At 42.2% G+C, this 23,008-nt stretch overlaps 1 protein-coding gene across 4 annotated transcripts in view; it reads right to left on the bottom strand.

Annotated features, from left to right (window-relative positions):
- ZEB1 (zinc finger E-box binding homeobox 1) overlaps window positions 1-23,008 on the bottom strand; it is a 213,933-nt gene that overhangs the window by 71,009 nt on the left and 119,916 nt on the right. The window contains exon 1 of one of the 4 annotated variants that reach the window (XM_048837736.1): window positions 16,334-16,367. The exons of the other annotated variants lie outside the window; for them this stretch is intronic. Coding sequence (XP_048693693.1) covers window positions 16,334-16,352 — 19 coding nt within the window. The 5' untranslated portion in view covers window positions 16,353-16,367. Of the gene's footprint in view, window positions 1-16,333; window positions 16,368-23,008 lie in introns of those variants that run through there. 4 annotated transcript variants of the gene reach the window in all.

The raw sequence follows: 23,008 nt of genomic DNA, 5'->3' as shown, positions 1-23,008 counted from the left end.
GGTCAAAGACGTTATTAATAGCAGGAGACCAGAGGGAAACTGAAGAAGTTACCTGTGCTTTACAACTGTGTGGATAAATAGCTGACAATAATACAAGCTTATTAATGCTTATAATCATGCTTATGAGCATTGTAACAAAAATACTGAACTTGCTTAAAGATAAAATAAATAAAAATACGTTTTTAAAAAATAAAATAAAATCACAGCTTCCTGTGTCCAAACAGTTTTTGAATCTCGCTTTTGAACAACAATTAGGAAGAGAATTGAACATTGCCATTTTGGGATTGAATTATTAAAGAGTCATTAAAAATCCCTATCTTTCAAAACAAAAATATCAGAAGCACTCATAAAAAGCACTATTTTTGTCAGAGAGACAGACTTTTGACTATTTGACTAAGCACATCTGAAGGATTTCCATGTGGGAAGAACAATGTTTTGAAAGGTTTCAGAGGAGCAGCCGTGTTAGTCTGTATCTGCAAAAAGAAAAGGAGTACTTGTGGCACCTTAGAGACTAACAAATTTATTTGAGCATAAACTTTCGTGAGCTACAGCTAACTTCATCGGATGCATGCAGTGGAAAATACAGTGGGGAGATTTATATACACAGAGAACATGAAACAATGGGTGTTACCATACACACTGTAAGGAGAGTGATCAGGTAAGGTGAGCTATTACCAGCAGGAGAGCGGGGGTGGGGGAGAGGGGGACCTTTTGTAGTGATAATCAAGGTGGGCCATTTCCAGTAGTTGACAAGAACGTCTGAGGAACAGTGGGGGGACATTCTGCAAGCCAAACAACTAATTTGTTGACTCTTATCTTAATACATGGTACAATGATTATTAGGTACGTAGTGTGTGATTTGTTAGTCTTACGCAGAGGTAAAAAATAAGGACCCCCCAATACATTGGTAACCACTTAAAAAAAAAAAGCCAAATACGTACCCATGCTATGCACTTGTCAAAATGCAAATCCCACCTTAGAAAAATGAGGTAGAACTGAGCAGCATAAATGTTCTAACACTGGTTTAGTAAACAAGAAGCTGTCAACTTCCAATAACCTATTATTCACACCTCTTTAATCACTGCCAGAGAGTCGATTATAAATAGCCTCATACATCTTTAAATAAGGTCATTCCAAAATGAAACAACAAAGAGGGTAGTAAATATTCCAGTACATAAGCAATTCAAATTCTACAGGATAAAAGAACTGCATTTCTCAAATGTTCAGTTAAAAGAAAGACAACACATTCTTTTATTGACTGGTGCAAACAATTGCAAGTATGTACTGTATGTCAGATCAATAAAACAGTCAAATTATGCTACCGTTTTTAGACAGAGCCCTTAAAAGAATTCATACTGTTTATACCTCACTCCAAAGACAATATTTACAAATATTAAATAATACAAAATCAATTAAATGTATAAGCACTACCTGAGTAAGTCCATTAGGCAAAGTTCTTGTATGAGGGTATTCAGAAAAAATGCTCCTCTACATTTATTCAGAAGCAGCAGACAGTTAATTTAAGTAAACTCCTGCTTCATATTAAACCCTCTTTTCTACTTCTATTATTATATTGGGTTTTTTAACCATTCTAGAAATTGAGAGAGATGAGAAGAGAGAATGAATACAAACAGGAACGTATAAAAATCTCTTTCCTTTCATAGAGTTCAAAAATAGTTGATCAAAAGGATATGCCAAAGTAGTCAATATGTAGTAAAAACCAAAGCCAAACAACAAAAACTGGGACGAGAGTAGAAGAGCAGGAATAAACATATCTGTGCTAGATTTTTGTAATAGATAAAATTAAATCCAGATGTAAAGTTGGTATAATTTAACTAAGAAAAGTTAGGGACAGAGAAAAAGAAAGGAAAGAGAGAGAGAGAAGAGCAAGAAAAATTAAGCAAAAATTTTGCATCTGAGTGACACCATCTTGAAGCTTACCAAAATGTTATATAACAACTGCAACAGATTTCAGGCAGCTTTCCTCCTATTAGATTATTATTTCTATTTTTGATTTGTAGAGTACTATTACCATTGTAGCCAAGCACTTATTTATAAAGTATTAAAATAATGAAAGTGAAACTGAGTATATGCATTTTGTTTTGGGCCCTGCAATATACTACTCTTTTCAATATCAAGGGGAAATCAGCCAGAAAAAGTGGGTCCCTTGAATAAGAAAACCCTACTATCATTTCCAGCTTCTGACCCTAAGAACAGGTAGCAAGAGCCTCTCAGAAGTCTATCAACCACCACAGTGGGAAGAGTGATCTTTCAGATCATTAAGAGCTTTATAATTTTCTGCACTTTCAACTGCACCCAGAAGTAAACAAAAATCAGTGCAAAGATTTGTTCACAATTTTTGTGTGTACATACCATCTTACTCTACTCAGAACAGCAGTTGTATTCCACACCAGGTATAGCCTCCAGGTGGATTTCAAGAGTACCCCAAAATAGAGTGCACTATAATAGTTTACCCAGGGAAGTGATAACATTGTGGATGACCATTGCAAGGTCCTCATAAAAAAGAAGAATTGGCATAACTGGAATGGGTTACCTAAGGAGGTGGTGGAATCTCCATCCTTAGAGGTTTTTAAGGCCCAGCTTGACAAAGTCCTGGCTGGGATGATTTATTTGGGGTTGGTCCTGCTTTGAACAGTGGGTTGGACTACATGACCTCCTGAGGTCTCTTCCAACTCTAATCTTCTATGATAAAATTCTTGCCAGTCATGAACAACAGACTTTACTGGCTACGACAGTTTCCTGAAAACCCAGAAGCTCTAATCAGATCTGTTAGGACCCCAAAACTGACAGCCATTTTGGCAAAATGTTAGGCATATGTCCTTAACAGGAGGTGCTGACTACCAAAATATTTCCCCTCATCAACAAGCATCATAGGAACACCAGTGATTTGTCTAGTCCAGGACTTTCTCATAATGGTCACCACCAGCCACTTAGGAGGAAGAAACCCTGTAGTAATCAGTTATGGGATAAGCTCACCCAGGGAAAGTTTCTTCCTAATCTTTAGTAATTACAGGTTGCCAGATGTCTCAAAACTTGAAGATTTATATCCCTTTCAAAGCTCTTTTAACAAAATATTTACTGTTATAGCACTGGATATTCTTATCATCCACATAAATGTACATTTAAAAAAATTCTGCTTAGCTGTTGGTTTCAGTATCGCCTCACACCAGTGAGCTCCACAGTCTAATTGTGTATGCACAAAAGAGTATTTTATCAGTTTAAAATTTGCCACTTCAATTTCAATTTCATTGATTGTACCCTTGTTCTTGTATTATGTGAAACGACATTCCCACTATCTCTTTTCTCTATACCGTTCATTACTTTGTCCCCTCTTATTCATCTCTCTTCATATGACAGTTTTTCTATGCCACTAATCATTCTTGTTGCCAGTCTATAAACTCCCTTTATTTCTGCTATATGCTTTTTGAGATGGACTGAGCAGAACTGAACATTTTTCCAGATGAAAAGATGTACAACTGATTTATATAATGGCATTATACTATTTTCCATATTATTCTCCATTCTATTTCTTATCCATTCTAACATTTTGTTGTTTGTTCTAAAATGTACTACTTCACACTGAATGGAGTTCTTCCTTGAATGGCACAATGAAGGTGAGGTTCTTTTCCCTGAGTTGATACAGTAAATTTTAGAATTCAGTAAAGTTGTAGGAGTAGTTCAAATTATTCCCTCCAACATGCAGCAGCTTCAGTATTGTTCATATCGAGTCCCAACTAGTTTGCTTTCAGCCAGATCATATAGTTGGTGAGACATAAAACTAGGACTCATTTTCATCAAACCCAAGTTATAGAGCTGTGTATCTCTGGCATATTGAGAACAGTACAGCACATTGAAGAGGAAAGGTGATAAGATGGAACCCTACATAATTTTATAGAGGATAAAGGATCCTGACGCAGGGAAGAAAGGTAAGCAGCAGGATACGGACCCTGGACTTCAGGAAAGCAGACTTCGACTCCCTCAGGGAACGGATGGCCAGGATCCCCTTGGGGACTAACTTGAAGGGGAAAGGAGTCCAGGAGAGCTGGCTGTATTTCAAGGAATCCCTGTTGAGGTTACAGGGACAAACCATCCCAATGAGTCGAAAGAATAGTAAATATGGCAGGAGACCAGCTTCTCTTAATGGTGAAATCCTAGCGGATCTTAAACATAAAAAAGAAGCTTACAAGAAGTGGAAGGTTGGACATATGACCAGGGAAGAGTATAAAAATATTGCTCAGGCATGTAGGAATGATATCAGGAGGGCCAAATCGCACCTGGAGCTGCAGCTAGCCAGAGATGTTAAGAGTAACAAGAAGGGTTTCTTCAGGTATGTTGGCAACAAGAAGAAAGCCAAGGAAAGTGTGGGCCCCTTAATGAATGAGGGAGGCAACCTAGTGACAGAGGATGTGGAAAAAGCTAATGTACTCAATGCTTTTTTTGCCTCTGTTTTCACTAACAAGGTCAGCTCCCAGACTGCTGCGCTGGGCATCACAAAATGGGGAAGAGATGGCCAGCCCTCTGTGGAGATAGAGGTGGTTAGGGACTATTTAGAAAAGCTGGACGTGCACAAGTCCATGGGGCCGGACGAGTTGCATCCGAGAGTGCTGAAGGAATTGGCGGCTGTGATTACAGAGCCATTGGCCATTATCTTTGAAAACTCGTGGCGAACCGGGGAAGTCCCGGATGACTGGAAAAAGGCTAATGTTTAAAAAAGGGAAAGAAGGAGGATCCTGGGAACTACAGGCCAGTCAGCCTCACCTCAGTCCCTGGAAAAATCATGGAGCAGGTCCTCAAAGAATCAATCCTGAAGCACTTGCATGAGAGGAAAGTGATCAGGAACAGCCAGCATGGATTCACCAAGGGAAGGTCATGCCTGACTAATCTAATCGCCTTTTATGATGAGATTACTGGTTCTGTGGATGAAGGGAAAGCAGTGGATGTATTGTTTCTTGACTTTAGCAAAGCTTTTGACACGGTCTCCCACAGTATTCTTGTCAGCAAGTTAAGGAAGTATGGGCTGGATGAATGCACTATAAGGTGGGTAGAAAGCTGGCTAGATTGTCGGGCTCAACGGGTAGTGATCAATGGCTCCATGTCTAGTTGGCAGCCGGTATCAAGTGGAATGCCCCAAGGGTCGGTCCTGGGGCCGGTTTTGTTCAATATCTTCATAAATGATCTGGAGGATGGTGTGGATTGCACTCTCAGCAAATTTGAGGATGATACTAAACTGGGAGGAGTGGTAGATACGCTGGAGGGCAGGGATAGGATACAGAAGGACCTAGACAAATTGGAGGATTGGGCCAAAAGAAATCTGATGAGGTTCAATAAGGATAAGTGTAGGGTCCTGCACTTAGGACGGAAGAACCCAATGCACAGCTACAGACTAGGGACCGAATGGCTAGGCAGCAGTTCTGCGGAAAAGGACCTAGGGGTGACAGTGGACGAGAAGCTGGATATGAGTCAGCAGTGTGCCCTTGTTGCCAAGAAGGCCAATGGCATTTTGGGATGTATAAGTAGGGGCATAGCGAGCAGATCGAGGGACGTGATCGTTCCCCTCTATTCGACATTGGTGAGGCCTCATCTGGAGTACTGTGTCCAGTTTTGGGCCCCACACTACAAGAAGGATGTGGATAAATTGGAGAGAGTCCAGCGAAGGGCAACAAAAATGATTAGGGGTCTGGAACACATGACTTATGAGGAGAGGCTGAGGGAGCTGGGATTGTTTAGCCTGCAGAAGAGAAGAATGAGGGGGGATTTGATAGCTGCTTTCAACTACCTAAAAGGGGGTTCCAAAGAGGATGGCTCTAGACTGTTCTCAATGGTAGCAGATGACAGAACGAGGAGTAATGGTCTCAAGTTGCAGTGGGGGAGGTTTAGATTGGATATTAGGAAAAACTTTTTCACTAAGAGGGTGGTGAAACACTGGAATGTGTTACCTAGGGAGGTGGTAGAATCTCCTTCCTTAGAGGTTTTTAAGGTGAGGCTTGACAAAGCCCTGGCTGGGATGATTTAACTGGGAATTGGTCCTGCTTCGAGCAGGGGGTTGGACTAGATGACCTTCTGGGGTCCCTTCCAACCCTGATATTCTATGATTCTAAGTTAGCCTGCACTGCTTTCTGGAATGTCTCCAGTGGAAGGTTTGAATGGTGAAGGGTTATACCAACTAAGCTGGGAGGATCCCATAAGAAAATCAACAGCATCCTCTGGCTATCTGGTATCAAAAGTAGCCAATAGGTTAAAAAAATGAGCACCAGAATTTTGGAGAGGTGCTATCAATCAGTGATTAGGTGCTCAGGTTTTCTGATGTTGGCTGACATAGAAGTAGATAGCTACAAATAGATAATTATTGGTGTCTCAAGTCCATATCCAAATCTAAGCAGAGTGGCAGAGGTCAAAGAAATATATGGAATCAAATGTGGCTGCGGCTGGTTCATCTCCATTTTTTCAAATGATCTCCTTCACAAGGAGACAGGATAATTGGCAAGGTTATTAGCATTCAAAGATGTTTTTCTAAGTGAGTGACTAAAATGTCAGGCAGTTTGCCCTTCCAAAAGAAAACATTAATAATTCTCATCAATAGTGTGCTCTGGTGTCTCTCTAATAGCTTTAGTAAGCAATGAAGGGTATTAACACATTCCATGGGTTGTTAGGTACAACTTTTCAAGAAAACTTAAAATTTCAGTGTATGAAACTGGCTGAAATGCCCTCCTCCTTACACACACCCAGTACTGACTGTGTTTAGGTCCCTTCCTGGTGAGACAATTCTCACAAAATTGGTCCTAATCTATGTTTTGTCATCACTCAAAATAGCTATAATAAATATTGGAGTACTTTTGGACAAAAGCTATCCTGCTTCTTGCTGTGTTCTTCGAGAAAATGTTGCTCACTACTACCTCATGTTATACAAAAGCAAAAGCACAGCAGTAATTTTAAGGATGAATAGAAGACCTGTCCCCACTAAGTTTCAGCCTTGATAGAGGTGATAGTACTGTACTCCACAGCTTCAGATCCCTGAATGTTGACTCAGAGCCTTGGAAAGTGTCAGATAGGGAGATTCAAGATGGAAGAAGATGTACAGGGAGACATTTTGGAATGGAGGGATAGAGAACTTCATAATGAGACAGGAAGATATTTGAGGAAGGGCAATAAATGGAGGGAGGAACAAGTGAATTCTTGTTAGAGGACGGGGTAAACTGAGGACAGCAGTAAGAGGAGATCCTTGTGGGGGCAGATGATGGGGAAGTCCGTGGGAAAGAGAATTCTAGGCAATGGTGATCTTTCATGGGGGGGAGAAAAGCAGAGGGAGCTTAAGTTAGAGGCGGAAACCAGTTGAAGGGGGCAAAGAGGCTTTGGGAAATAGGAAAGGAGGGGGAGGGTAGAGGATTTGTAGAGGTCAGGGAAAAATCAGATGCCAAGGGAAAGTGGCTTGGGGACTATTAGTATTAGAAAGAAATGGAGGCTACCAGGAGAAGATGCAACGTGATGTAGGGTAGAAGCCGGGCAGAGTGTGATAGGGGGGCTACAGTTGATGCCAGGATAGAAGAAGGAGGCAGAAGGATACTAGGGGATGGACCATTTGGGGGTTGGAAGAAAGGAGGAAAAGATCAACACCAGGAAGAGGAATGGTGATATTAGAAAGGGCAGGAAGGAAGAGAGGGCAGCAGGGGGAAGGGACAGGGGATCCTGGAAGTTAGGAAGAAATGAGGAAGGGATGCTTGAGGAAATGGATCGCAGAGAAGTGAAGGCTACCAGGAAGAAAGGGCATTGAGAAGAAATGCACAGGGGGAAAAGAATTGCATAGTGGGGAGTTTCAAGGAGGAGGGGAGCTTTCAGGTAATATCAAGGGGATTATGGAGGAAAGAGGCGATAGCTGAGGCCAAGGAAAGAGAAATTAAGAGAGGAAAAGCTAGACATTATTAGAATCTAGAGTGCTTTTGGAAAAGGTGTTTCTAGATTAAAAGAGATTAGAGTTTGTAGGAGTGTGACTAGGGTTGCCACCTGTCTAGGTTTTACCTGGACAGTCTGTTTTCTGGCTTCTATGTCTGGATGGTAAATAAAAAGAATCCAACTACGTAGTATTTCTTTTTAATGGGGGCTCAGTCAACTTAATGTTAATTTGAATTTTTTTACTGCATAATTCTGATTGATTGCCACTGAACTCACTTGAATACGAGTAATTTTACCAGGTGTCCCGTATTTAAGACCTCCTCCAGGTGTCCTGACTTTTTCTTAAAAATGGGCAAATTGTCCCGTATTTTCTTTCCATTAGTACTGGCAGGTCCAGTTGCTGGCTGGATCCCTGCTCACCAGCTGCCAGCCCACCAGCGGTGAGTGGGGTGGTCCAAGGGCTGACAATAGGGATGAGTGTGCAAGGCTGGTGGTGGGGCAAAGCTGCAGACCACAGGGCCAGGCCTCTCTCCCTGCTGTAGCTCCTGTCCCTTCCCTCCCACACAGTGCTGAAAGGCTGCTGCTGGCCATATTCTGGTGTGAACCTTGGCAGAAGTCCGGGGGTTGGGGAGGGGGCGGAGGGGACAACATGTGATTCTGCATCCCCACCCACGTTGCCTCGGGAAGACATGGCGCCAGGTACTGGGAGAAGCAGGTCCATTCTGGGGACCCAGACAGGCATGGAGGTTGGAGAGCGCCAGGCAGGGAGAGTCGATCTGTCGGTCACCCCTCTGTGTGAGACAGCGGTGTATGTGTGTGTGTGTGTGTGTATCACCTCTCCCCAGGTATGTGTGCCCATGTGAACCTTAAAGCCTTAATGATAAGAAGATAAATAAAAAGAATCCAACTACGCAGTATTTCCTTTTAATGGGGGGTCAGTCAACTTAATGTTAATTTGAATGTTTGTACTGCATAGTTCTGATGGATTGCTGCTGAACTCGACTGAATATGAATAATTTTACCAGGTATCCCATATTCAGCATAGGGAAATATGGTCACCCTACCTAAATAGCACCCAAACCAAACGTTTGGTTGCCGTGAGGCAGGGAGAGGTGCTGAATCATTAATCTGTGCCAGCCCCTGCTCAGCTGGGGACGCCTCCCACCTGCAGACAGGCTCCTTGAGATGATCCAGCGTGCAACAGGGAGAGGGGTAAGAGGAGTGAGTGACGGGGCGGGGCCTTAGAGAAAGAGGCTGAACGGGGCAGGGCCCTAGGGGGAAGAGGGAGGGCAGAGGGGCGAGGCCTCGGGGGGGTCTGGTTACCAGCAGTTAGAAAGTTGGCAACCCTAAATGTGATGGACAGCAGGAAGTAGAAGTAGGCTGAAGAGCTCTGAGGGAGAAGTAGAGAATGGAAGCAGGTTTTATGGGAGATGAGACTGGGATATAAGGACACAGATCTCTGGCAGAAGCAGCTAACAGATTTGCAATGACTCCTGCTCAGTTTCTTTCAGCTGTGTTCCATCACCACTACTACCAGAAGGAATAAATAGTACAAAACCAAACCCCTTATTTGTCACTGCAGCCAGTGGATATGACTGACTGCTTAAAAAGAACAGAACTGTTAAACACTAAGGCGCCATTTTAAATGTACACTTTTCAGAGTAGAGTTACACTTTAAACTGTCCAGAAACTAATACACAGATAGTACAGATTACTGAATTGAGATACGAACACTAGAACTGTCATTACCTGTGATAACTCAGAATAACATCCACAAATCCAGTCTAGTTAGGATTAAGACTGCTATTCAGAAGAGGGTTTCCAACTGTTATGGTACCTTTAATAAGCAACTGTTTTAGGAAGCGTACAAGTAGAATTCTTAGTGTAAAATCTTTAGCCCAAATTCAAGATTACTTTGGGAATAAAAAGCTACTGATGTCAAGAGCTGATTTGAATTTCCTGATCATGTAGAGATTCTAAAACAAGTTAAGTGATTAGACCACAGAAGTGCTAGGAAGGAGGCAATATTCCAAGGGTGAAAATCTTGGAGGATAAAATACAACAGACACACACCACTATTAAGCTTGAGACTCTGATGACTGTACAATGGAACTGCACAAGGGGAAGGACAAACATGCACAATGACTTAAGTATTTTAGGTTATGGAAAATATGGCCAAATTCCATGCCACAGACTAAGTATTTTTACTCAAAGCAATTTACTAAACTAGTCACAAATGGAATTAAAAAACAAAACAAAGACATATAGTACTGTCCAACCTACATTTACAAAAATATCACTTTTCAAATTCAGCAATCCCTGCTGGCCTCTGATGAGTTTTAAACCTGAGTGAGTGCATAAGAAAAACTTGAGCTGAAGAGAAAAGTCAGGCAGGGGGCTCTACCTGCCTTTCTTCAGTTTCCAGTTATATAAAAACAAACAACTGAAGAAAAATTACTTGAAGAAATTATTCTGGAGGAGTGTGATGCAACAGTGTAAATGTCTTGTTAGCAAATGAGTATTGAAGAAAAGGCTGAAACATTCTATGGACAACAGAAGTTTTGCCTATTGTGAAGACAATGTTATTTGCCAGTCTTATTACTTTTTGTATTATTAAAAAAGCACCAAAGCATTGTAAGGGCAGTAGCGTACAGCAGAGATTGAAATCTAAACAAAGACAATACACACAAAGGGAGTAAATAGGATGAAAAGGATTATAACCATCCTTGATCATGATTTGACTTTAGGTGATTCTTTTTCTTTTAAAAACAAGAATGTTAAACAAACAGCATTAAGGGTTGTTTTTGTGTGCTCAGTAGGGTATAAATAGAGGAAAGGAGAAGTATGAGGATGGTAAGACGGAAAAACGGAGGGAAGAAGACTGAGGTGAAAAATGACGGACAGAAGAATGGAGAGAGGCATGATGGCTAGGGCAGAGGCATGAGTTTGGTATGATACCAAACTGAGTGTGGAAATTGAAGAGAGGAGAGAAGGAAACCAATTACAGTAGCAAGACATGTAAATAACAGCTGAGTTCATGTTTTAAAATATAGGTCTTGATGACATCAGAATATGGCTGGAAAGGGCAGGTATTTGCCCCAGCTCTCTGTGCTGTTGCAAGTGAAAGAAATGAGGAAGCTCCAAAGGATATCATTTTTAGGGTATCCAGGAATCCTCCACTGCTGCACCATTAAAAGGTGCATGAAGGAAACCACAAAGGAGAGGAGAAAGCAAACTATCCACCACCTGAAAACAGTCGAAGTGATCAGAGTAATTCTTACGTATATAGCTGAAAGATGTACTTTTAAATCACAACACACAATGTAATTTAGGTGGAATACTGTGTAGTTGTAATTTGAAAAAGACAAAGCATTCATTTATCCAGTAACTGTGTGCGTATCTTTCAGTTAGGTGAACCATTTACAATATACAATTTGTTAAAATTTCACCTTTTTCATAGTTATCAGGAAATAATTTTCTCAAGTGTGTTCTTCAAAATAGTTTGGCAAAGAATTAGACAAGTTGTGAGCTGTTTGTTAACAGTACTATTTGAGCTATGTTGTTTTATTTTTATTTGGCATGTAACATGGTTTCTGTTCCCTAGCTGGTTGACCGCAACTCTTCAACTGATGTTTCCATTCAGACTTGAATTTACTAATTCAGATTTACTAGTGGCACCTTAGAGACTAACCAATTTATTTGAGCATAAGCTTTCGTGAGCTACAGCTCACTTCATCGGATGCACACTGTGGAAAATACAGTGAGGAGATTTATGATGCACACAGAACATGAAAAAATGGGTGTTATCATACACACTGTAAGGAGAGTGATCATTTAAGATGAGCTATTACCAGCAGGAGAGCGGGGGGGAGAAAACCTTTTGTAGTGATAATCAAGGTGGGCAATTTCCAGCAGTTAACAGGAACGTCCGAGGAGCAGTGGGGGTTGGGGGGGGTGGGAAATAAACATGGGGAAATAGTTTTACTTTGTGTAATGACACATCCACTCCCAATCTCTATTCAAGCCTAAGTTAATTGTATCCAGTTTGCAAATTAATTTCAATTCAGCAGTCTCTCGTTGGAGTCTGTTTTTGAAGTTTTTTGTTGTAATATTGCGACCTTTAGGTCTGAAATCGAGTGACCAGAGAGATTGAAGTGTTCTCCAACTGGTTTATGAATGTTATAATTCTTGACATCTGATTTGTGTCCATTTATTCTTTTACATAGAGACTGTCCGGTTTGGCCAACGTACATGGCAGAGGGGCATTGCTGGCACATGATGGCATATATCACATTGGTAGATGTGCAGGTGAACGAGCCTCTGATAGTGTGGCTGATGTGATTAGGCCCTATGATGGTGTCCCCTGAATAGATATGTGGACACAGCTGGCAACGGGCTTTGTTGCAAGGATAGGTTCCTGGGTTAGTGGTTCTGTTGTGTGGTGTGTGGTTGCTGGTGAGTATTTGCTTCAGGTTGGGGGGCTGTCTGTAGGCAAGGACTGGCCTATCTCCCAAGATTTGTGAGAGTGATGGGTCGTCCTTCAGGATAGGTTGTAGATCCCTGACGATGCGTTGGAGAGGTTTTAGTTGGGGGCTGAAGGTGACAGCTAGTGGCGTTCTGTTATTATCTTTGTTGGGCCTGTCCTGTAGTCGGTGACTTCTGGGTACTCTTCTGACTCGGTCAATTTGTTTCTTCACTTCAGCAGGTGGGTATTGTAGTTGTAAGAATGCTTGATAGAGATCTTGTAGGTGTTTGTCTCTGTCTGAGGGGTTGGAGCAAATGCGGTTGTATCGTAGAGCTTGGCTGTAGATGATGGATCGTGTGGTGTGGTCTGGGTGAAAGCTGGAGGCATGTAGGTAGGAATAGCGGTCAGTAGGTTTCCGGTATAGGGTAGTGTTTATGTGACCATCGCTTATTAGCACCGTAGTGTCCAGGAAGTGGATCTCTTGTGTGGATTGGTCCAGGCTGAGGTTGATGGTGGGATGGAAATTGTTGAAATCATGGTGGAATTCCTCAAGGGCTTCTTTTCCATGGGTCCAGATGATGAAGATGTCATCAATGTAGCGCAAGTAGAGTAGGGGCATTAAGGGACGAGAGCTGAGGAAGTCTTGTTCTAAGTCAGCCGTAAAAATGTTGGCATACTGTGGGGCCATGCGGGTACCCATAGCAGTGCCGCTGATTTGAAGGTATACATTGTCCCTAAATGTGAAATAGTTATGGGTGAGGTCAAAGTCACAAAGTTCAGCCGTAGCTCACGAAAGCTTATGCTCAAATAAATTGGTTAGTCTCGAAGGTGCCAGTAGTACTCCTTTTCTTTTTGCGAATACAGACTAACACGGCTGCTGCTCTGAAACCTGTAATTCAGCTTTGGCTTTCTCTCAATATTTCTCAATATCTGCTTTAAAAGTCCTGTGTTTCCATAAACTTCTCTACTAGAAAACCAACTAATAGGCTATTCTCAGAAAGCAAACACAGAAGTCAAACTATTTGTTGCTATTTGTGCAAAACAGGTACAAAGAAGTACAAATAATTCCAATTCAATAGTGTTTTACATTTACTTTGAACACAATTTTAACAGAAAGGGAATGTATTCATGACATATCACACAAAAGTCTCACAGTAGCTAAAGCTCCAGGATTAATGTATTACTCCATGCCCACCCAACATGTAAATAAAAGAGGGGGGCAGGAAAGCAATTCTTAAACAACAGCAAATGAATTTGTTTTATTGTGTAATTTAAAAGCAAAGTTGATTTTTTAGTTCTGATCATATATTACAAAATAAAACTAAAAGTAACAATCCTTTGCAAATGCACTTTTTCCAAGTCTCATCATCCTCGTTCTGAAGGTTTTGTGTAATATGATATAAGCACATAGCTTTATTCTTCAAAATTAATTTTCAGAGTGAAAAATATAACTGAGGATGATAGAGACTTGGAAGCTTTAATTGCCATACACTTTGAGCTCAATTGTGACCAGTAAGATCAGACTCAAGCCTTTTTATACTTATTAGTACATGGTATAACCAAGCTATAGTCACCAACTATTACATTTGCTATCATTTAGAATCTCTTCCTTGCTGAGAGGGACATCTGTATTAGACAGTCTCTTTCTCTGTGCCAAAAACCATGATCAAAAAGGTGTTGCCCGAGTTTCTTTTGTCCCCACCCCCCCCCGGTGACTTCTCTCAGAAGAATACAATAGGCTCTTATGTAAAAAGCCTTGCACACTTATCTTTCAGAACGTTATTAATTCAATTCTCTCTAAAGGGAGGTCAGAATTTTCCTTATATTTAGGAACATTTTTTTTTTGCATTACACTGCATTTGAATATCCAGATACTCCAGGCATTTGTCTGACAAAGTTCCTTTAAAATTCTTGATACTATGAAGTAATTTATAAAACACTCATCAGACTGAATCTTCCTACATACATTCCCTTTGATCCCAAGTATTGAATCTTCTCTGTGAAGTAGGTAATGTTGTCGATTTTATTTTGGAGCTAAACAAGTGAGTATGCTGCATTGTTCTATTGATCACCTGTAAAAGTTATACCTGATAATAGTGAAGCAGAGGAGACTGGAAGGCAACAGAGCAGCAAAATGATACTGCCTGGCTTTAAAAAAGTCTTATATTCTAGTTTTACATAAAGGAGTAATGAGTAGCCATGCCAGTTAAGCATGCAACAACTATTTGGTGTAAACCTGAATTTTCAAACCTCTCTAAAAACAGTTTGACTTAAAAATTAAATTTGACATTGGTATCATAACAGAAAACCTGATAATACAGAGGTAAGGTGCCACTTCTCAATTAACAGAACCAAACAGCCTTAACTCTTTCCCCATTAGGGTGGCATAATAACTGAGTACATAGCAGTTAAGTTCTCTCACAAAAAGTAGCCATTTCTCTAGACCCACAATTACAAACCAACATTCCTATTTACAGAATCCCATGGAACTTCACTACTCTCTGATACAAGGAGTACTTTGATGATTGTTAAAGATCACAATAGACAGATATGCTTGAGAAGTAAGTTGTGACCCATGAGGAGCTTCTTCAGACAAAGATCAAAAGAGGACATAGTTAATTAAGATTGTTGGATTCTCTTGGGTTGCAAGAATCTCCTTAAACTTTAGAAAACCAGAAAATGCTGAGTTATATTTTGTTTGATTGCAAGCTTACCCTTAATAACCCATTAATGTGGCTCTAATTTTACCTGCAGGGACCACTTTTTGGAAGTCAGAAGTGCAGTCTATGACTTCTCTGCTGAGACAGCCAACGTGAGTGCCAGATGTACACACATGTCCATTGGAAACTGGACTAAGACAACCAACTGATTTCATATATGCCAGAGAGCCCATATATGCTAGAGAGCCATCAGGTGATAACTTTTAGTTGTTACTATGAATTGATGAACAAAAGGTGGGATTTAATTTCTCCTTTTGAGCCATCTAGTTCTCCAGAAGACTGATCTAAAGTACAGCACAGTTAATGCATGCTTTACCATGTCTTTCATTCTATATGACAGGACAGCTAAATGTGCCCTAATATGTATACAAATTCTATTTAGTGAAAGGATGTGCTTCTGGGGGGACTTATAGTTTACTCTATCACACAAAAGAATTAGGATAAAAGAATTAGATTAGTGACAGTATCAATTAATGTGATTCTTGCCAATAACCTGACTTGATGAGCAAATTGTCAGAAAGTATATATGGAGAGTTACATTTTGCTTTCAAAAGTCATTTTGAATTAGGTACAAATCAGTAGGTTTGTCTGATAGGTTTGTAGAATGGGATGATCACTCATAAGAGAGCTTTAGTTTCTTCTCCATAATTTTGGATTTATTTATGTGTCTGAATGCCATATTTCCCTCAAATTTTTCCCTTTCAAAACATAAAATTGAGACACTTTAAAAAGTGATAAGCTATTTATTTTTGCATCATTTTAATAATACATATTTAAAAGTGTACTGTTACGATATGTCAAATTCATTCTGTTGCACAGTGTGTCCAGAAGTAATATCTGTACTATTCTAGACTCCACAAAATGCAGCTGTTAGAAGTAGATTGTCTCTATTTGTTTCTATAAAAAGGATCTTAGAAACATTATTAGTTCAAGTACCAAAATACACAAATGGTCTATGAAAAGCTCATCACTAAGGTAGCAGAATGTCAGTGAACTATCTCTGTTTAATGTATGGTTTACTGGACAAATTGGACCATCTAAGAAAGTGTTTTGGGACTTAAGTTTTGTGATCACACCAGAGACATAATACTTGCAACCCAAATGTACAGTATACTTCTACTGATGGCAAACATTACAGCATTATAAGCATTCCCCTCTTCACAAAAAAACAACCCCCCCACACAAAAAAAAAAAACCCACCCCAGGTTCATTTAACTACATTGTTAATTAAATATTTTACCCAAGCCTGGAACTGTCATCCACCTTTTGAAGAATCAATTACACTTGAAACTGCTGAATACGAGTATGTCTTTTTTCTATGACAGGTTTCAGAGTAGCAGCCATGTTAGTCTGTATTCGCAAAAAGAAAAAGAGTACTTGTGGCACCTTAGAGACTAACCAATTTATTTGAGCATAAGCTTTCGTGAGCTACAGCTCACTTCATCGGATGCATTCAGTGGAAAATACCACTGAAGTATTCTTTTTCTTTTCTTTTTTCCAAGTACTCTTTTTCTTTTTTCTATGGGCTCCTCCCTCATTATCTTTAATTGCAGACTAGTTCCTAGTCTTGCAAGGCAAACTGAAGGTGTACTAACTGCATTTTTCAAAATACAGAAAAGTGTTTCTCAAAGAAAAGAGCAGCCTTTTCCATGTAACTTTTGTCATTAATTATTTTTAAGCCTCTTGATATTGCATGAGGCACACACACAGTCTATATGAGTGTACATTTAAAGGATAATTTGGTAGGCATCCCACAGACATTTAATTTTCGTTAAAGTTGGAAATTCTTTAACAACCAAAGCTCATACTGCATTATCAGATTTAAAACTTGCATAGTGCATGATATATTATGTATACCAAGAATAGTACATATTACATAAGGAGGAACACTTTTCAGAAGCAAAATGTACCTTAAACCTTTATGGGTACTTAAATATTTTTCCCTTAACCAAATTTTCTCTCACAGTCTCAGACGATATATCAGGTCTCAGGAGTAATTTTTTAGCCAAATAGTAAGTTACTGAAAGTAAAATCAGAGTACATAGTTGAAATACAGGTCCACCCAATGTTTTGAGAAAATAGCAAGCTCCCATGTAAATATCTTATGAAAGTGGGAATAAAAAGAGTTTCAGAAACTTTATGCTCTAAGACCAAAACAGCCCTCTTTAAAAAAAAAAAGAAGTTATTTTTTAGCAAAAGACAAAACACAAAAAAGTGTTATGAGCATGAGGGGAAAAAAGAAATTTAAAAAAATGTTTAATTAAAATAAACATCACTGGAAATAAATTACAGGTTTCAGAGTAGCAGCCGTGTTAGTCTGTAGCCGCAAAAAGAAAAGGAGTACTTGTGGCACCTTAGAGACTAATAAATTCAAATAAATTTGTTAGTCTCTAAGGTGCCACAAGTACTCCTTTTCTTTTTGTGGAAATAAATTAATTCATATAAAATTGATCATGTTTCTTAGCACCAAATAAAATACAGATAATTTAAGAAATCAAAATAATAAATACTGTGGGGTTTAATAGGCAAGAGATCAATATTCTGAAGAAGATGTTAGTCTTTCACTGCCAGTTGGATTCTTTGAATGATTTATGTGATTTTACTTACAGGAATTATTGGTGAGAGCACACAATGGTTGTCCTTTCAATACAACCATTTTATGTAGTAGAATGAAGCTTTATCTTAAAAGCCTTACAGTACAAAACAACAAATACAGCTTCTACAGGAGAACCTAGAACCTGGACTTAAGGCCTTAGAAAATAAAAAAAGAGGATAGGAAAAGAATTGATTTTCACATTTTAAAATGCATTTAAAATGTAAGAATACAACTGGATTTCAATCCTTAAAATGAGTTTTCTTGCTTTTCTAACTTAGAAATACTGAGACCCTTACAATTACCAAACAGGGTTTCTAGAACAAAAAAGGCACACAGTAGGGTTGCCAATTTTCTAATGGCACAAAACCGAAAACCTCTTCCCCACCCCTTCCCTGAGGTCCCGCCCCGACTCTGCCCCTTCTTCAAGGCCCCACCCCCGCTCACTCCATCCCCCTCCCTCCATTGTTCACTCTCCCCCACCCTCACCCACTTTCTCCAGCCTGGGGCAGGGGGTTGGGGTGCAGGAGGGGAGTGAGAGCTCCGGCTCAGGGTGCAGGCTCTGGGGTGGGGGTGGGCTCCGGGAGGGAGTTTGGGTGCAGGAGGGGACTCCAAGCTCCAAATACAATACAAAACTTGGTGATCTAGACACCTACCGTTCTATTTATGTACATTATTCAGATGGCTGAGGTATATCATTTCCACTAATCAACAAGCACAACTGAAGTGTAAAGACACAAATGTTTCCTCTGTTATATTTGTGAGATTCATTCTGCACTGTCATGTTTGCAACATCAAGATGTCCTTGAAAAGATACTGAATCCATGGATTTTATTCATGTATATGATAAAACCTTACCCTTCATTCTAGTTGCTATTCTTTGCATATAATTTTTTTGTGTATTGAAATGTCTTGTCTGATGCTGGATACATACTTGTAACTTTTAACTATCACTGTAAGGACTATACCTTTATCAATTGAAATTAGTGTCATGGTTTTCCTTTTACTGTTTAAAAATTGCTCCCCCAGTCTTTATAGTTGCAGTGAACTAGAGCCTTGATTTCCAAACCTAGATCTTTTTTTTTTTTTCCTCACTAGGCCAAGTTTAAATGTTTCTTCTGGTTGTTTCCAGCTGCTATTTTGGGATATTTTATATTGTTAATCAGTTTTAAGATAAGTTCTTACAGTTTGTTTCTAAATTTATACAAGTTATACCTGTAAATGACTTATCCTACTCTTGCAATAGATTCTGTAATTTAACCAGACTACAGGGGAGGAGTTCAAATGGTTTTCTGACTATAATATAATATCTACTAGCTACTGAAGCTGGAGAGACTAATATAGATATGAGATTGGGGTGCATTACCCGGTTGGAAGGCACTTGATTGTAACAATGTGTGGAAAGCACAAATTTCCAGCTACTGATCATGTCCACTGTCAGCTAGGGTTGCCAGGCATCCGATTTCAACCGGAACGCCTGGTCAAAAGGGACCCTGGCAGCACCGGTTGGCACTGGCCGACTGGGCTGTTAAAAGTCCAGTCAGCGGCGCAGCAGGGGTCTGGGGCTACGGCAGGCTCCTAGCTCCGAGTGGTTCTCTGAAGTAGCTGCCAGGTCCCTGCAGCCCCTAGATGCATGGGCAGCCCGGGATGCTCTGCACAATATCCCCACCCTGAGTGCCCTCTCCGCAGCTTCCATTGGCCAGGAACCGCAACCAATGGGAGCTGTGTGGGCGGTGCCTGCAGGTGTGAGGGCAACATGCGGAGCCTCCCTGGTCAGCCATGTGTCTGGGGGCTGCAGGACCTGGCATCCACTTCCAGGGAGCTGCAGTAAGTGCCACCGGGACCCCGCACCCTGAATCCCCTCCCACACCCCAACTGTAAAATAAAGCATAGCTATTTTAGCAGCCACCAACACATCTAAGAAAACTTTTTAAAAACTATTATATTTTGAAACAACTCTGCTGATGTGTTATTCTACAGTCTTAAGTGGCACTATAGCTATTTGCATAAAATCAAGAATCTTTGGTAAGGATTAATCTGCTTCTGTTGCTTATTCCTGGATGTAAAAGTACGTCTATACAGCCATTAAAGGGGAGACAAAAGCACCTTTGTGTAACATACCTGAGCTAGCTTTGATCTAGCTAGCTTGAATAATTAATAGCAGTGAAGCAGCAGCAGCAGAGGCTAGCAGCTCGAGTAAACACCCTGGGTCCCAAGAGGGGTTGTATAGGCCTTGCTGCAGCCCTGACTGATATTGTTATTTGAGAGCTAGCTAGATCAGAGCTAGTTCAGCTACAAGTACTGCAGTCACATCTCTGGCCCCACTGCAGACGTACCCTAAAGCCAGGTGTACACTAAAAAGTTAAGTTAACCCAATTACATCATTCATGGTGTGAAAATCCACACCCCTGCGCAACAAGCTGACCCTCAGTGTAAACAGCACTAGGTCGTCAGCAGAACTCCTCTGCTGACCTAGCAATCCACCTCCCTGAGAGGTGATAAAGGAGAACTCCTCCCTTCAATGTAGTGTGTAACGACACTGAAGCGCTATGCACTGCATCTGTGTTGCTCTAGCAGTTTAAGCGTAGACATAGCTTAACTCAATGCCACTATGATGATTTTGCAATGTAACATGGAAGCAAAAAAGCAGATTATGGGCTGAATATTCTGAAATACCAAGTCAAAGAACTATTTCAATGATAGTCCCTCTCTCTCTGACTCTTGTACAACCATGCTTGGAATAATACATGTAATTCTGGGTGCCTCAATACCAGAAAGCTATTGACATAGGAGGGAGAAGAGCAACAAACTAGTTAGGAGGTAGATGGATTGAATTGTATGGAAAGGCTAAGAGGGATGAAAGAGTTTAGCTAACAGAAATGCAGGGGGTGGGATCTAGCATCTAGAATTTTCTTAAATGTTAACAGTTAGCAATGTAGCACTCTCATGGACAAGAGACTATAATTAGGATTAATGGGATGAAATTTAAAAGAGTCAACAAAATATTAGGTCCCATACTATACACACCCATCTATTATGGTACAGATGAACAGTCTCCTCAAGTTAAGTGGTAGAAAACCCTCTTGTTCTGGAAGTTTTAAAGCTCAACTGGATAAAGCACTAGAAAAATGTACTATCAGGAACACACCTGCATTGGCAGTGCGATAAACTGGATGATCAAACAAGTCTTTTCCATTTCTAATGTCTGTTTTTTATGCAAAGATGTCTAGTTAAAAAGTTGTGGTACTTAAACTAGATGGTCATATACTTCATTGCTTCTGTAGGCAGAGCTCACTGCACCTCACTGCAGGTGCTCCCTGCATCCCTCCATCCACCCTCCTCCCAACTAGCTCTCTGTGTATCACCTTCCTATCACCCTCTGGTTCATGGACTCCCTACAGCCCACAACCCCTTCTTCATGTCAGGGCTCTGTGTCCACTATTCTTCCCTCCCCGATATACCAGGATCCCTCATTCTCTCCCCCTGGACCGCCCCCCTCCATTAAGGTTACCAAATTTCTAATTGCATAAAACTGAACACCCTTGCCCTGCCCCTGGCCCATGCTTCTCCAAGGCCCCGCCTCCCACTCACTTCATCCCCCCTCCCTCTGCCACTCACTCTCCTCCACCCTCACTCACTTTCACTGTGCTGGGGGTTGGGGTGTGGGAGGTGGTGAGGGCTCTGGGGTGGGGACAGAAATGAGGGGTTCAGAGTGCAGGAGGGGGATCCAGGCTGGGGCAGGAGGTTGGGGTGCAGAAGGGGGTGAGGGCTTCGGCTGAGGTTGTGGACTCTGGGGTGGGGCCAAGGATGAGTGGTTTGGGATGCAGGAGGGGGCTCCGGGCTGGGGCCAACGGCTCTGGCTGGAATGAAGGGTTTGGGGTACAGGAGGGGACTCAGGCCTGGGGCAAGGGGTGCGGGAAGGGGTGCAGGCTCCAGGAGGGAGTTTGGGTGCGGGAGGAGGCTCAGGGCTGGGGTTCAGGAGGGGTGCGGGCTGGGGGAGGGAGTTTGGGTGCGAGAGGGGGTGCAGATGTAACACCGACAGACCTTGGTTGTCACCAGGCGGGATTGAACCTGGGCGCTCTGGAGCTAAATGTATGAGTCTCTACTGCATGACCTAAAAACCATATGGCTGTTTACTAAAGCTGTAGAGAAGATTCATTAATCTCTCTCTCTCTCTCTAAGTGGTCTCAGTGCCACTAGATGGGACAGAGCACCTCACACAGATGGTGTTAGGGTTACACGGGCTCCAGTCGAGCAGTGTTTACCTCAGGTGGTTCCCAGTCAGCAGCACAGCAGGGCTAAGGCAGGCTCCCTGCCTGTCCTGGCTCCATGCGGGTCTGGGAAGCGGCTGCCATGTCTGGCTCCTAGGCATGGGGCAGCCAGGTGGCTCTGCGCAGTGAGCGCTACCCGTGCCCGCAGGCACCGCCCCCGCAGCTTCCATTGCCCACAGTTCCTGGCCAATGGGAGCTGTGGAGCTGGCACTCGGGGCAGGGGCAGTGCGCAGAGCAACCCTGCACCTAGGAGCTGGACATGGCGGCCACTTCCGGGAGCCACGCAGAGCTAGGACAGGCAGGGAACCTGCATTAGCGCTGCCGACCAGACTTTTAATGGCTTGGTCAGCAGTGCTGACCAGAGCCACCAGGGTCCCTTTTCGACTGGGCATTCTGGTCAAAAACCTACCTCCATTCCAGAGGGAACACTGAGAACACAAAGGATGGGCAGACAGTTCTTCCCGACCATGGAGCACACTTTGGGAAAGCAGCAGGCTGGGAGAGTTGTTAGGCCCAGGGTTGGTGCAATGATGTTTTGCGCCCTAGGCGAAACTTCGACCTTGCACCCCCCCTCCGCCCTGAGGCACTCCCCCTGAGGCAGCTCCCCGCCGCCCCCTCTCTCCTCAGGGAGCCATGCAGCAACTCCCTCGGCCTGGGGAGCCGTGCAGCAACTCCCTGCCCCAGCTCACCTCTGCTCCGCCTCCTCTCTGAGCACACCGCTGCTTCTCCCGCCTCCCAGGCTTGCGGAGCCAGTCAGCTGTTTGGCGTGCAAGCCTGGGAGGGAGAGAAGCAGAGTGGGACTGGGGCGAGGAGCGGTTCCCCTGTGCAAACCCCCCTCCCCCCCCCCGTTACTTGCTGCAGGCGGCCCTCCCTGCGCCCCTCTGCCCCAGCTCACCTCTGCTCCACTGCCTCCCCGGAACGCGCTTTTGGCCGCCCCCAACCACTTGGCGCCCTAGGCAACTGCCTAGTTCGCCTAGTGGTTGCACTGGCCCTGGTTAGGCCACTCTCAACAGAGAGACAGAGAAGTGTTATCAGGTTGGATGTAGGGCCA

The sequence above is a fragment of the Caretta caretta genome, chromosome 2 (assembly GCF_965140235.1).
Source record: "Caretta caretta isolate rCarCar2 chromosome 2, rCarCar1.hap1, whole genome shotgun sequence".
NCBI classification, from domain to species: domain Eukaryota; kingdom Metazoa; phylum Chordata; order Testudines; family Cheloniidae; genus Caretta; species Caretta caretta.
Note: the sequence above shows the minus strand (reverse complement) of the source record. Positions and strands in the feature narration are given on the sequence as shown.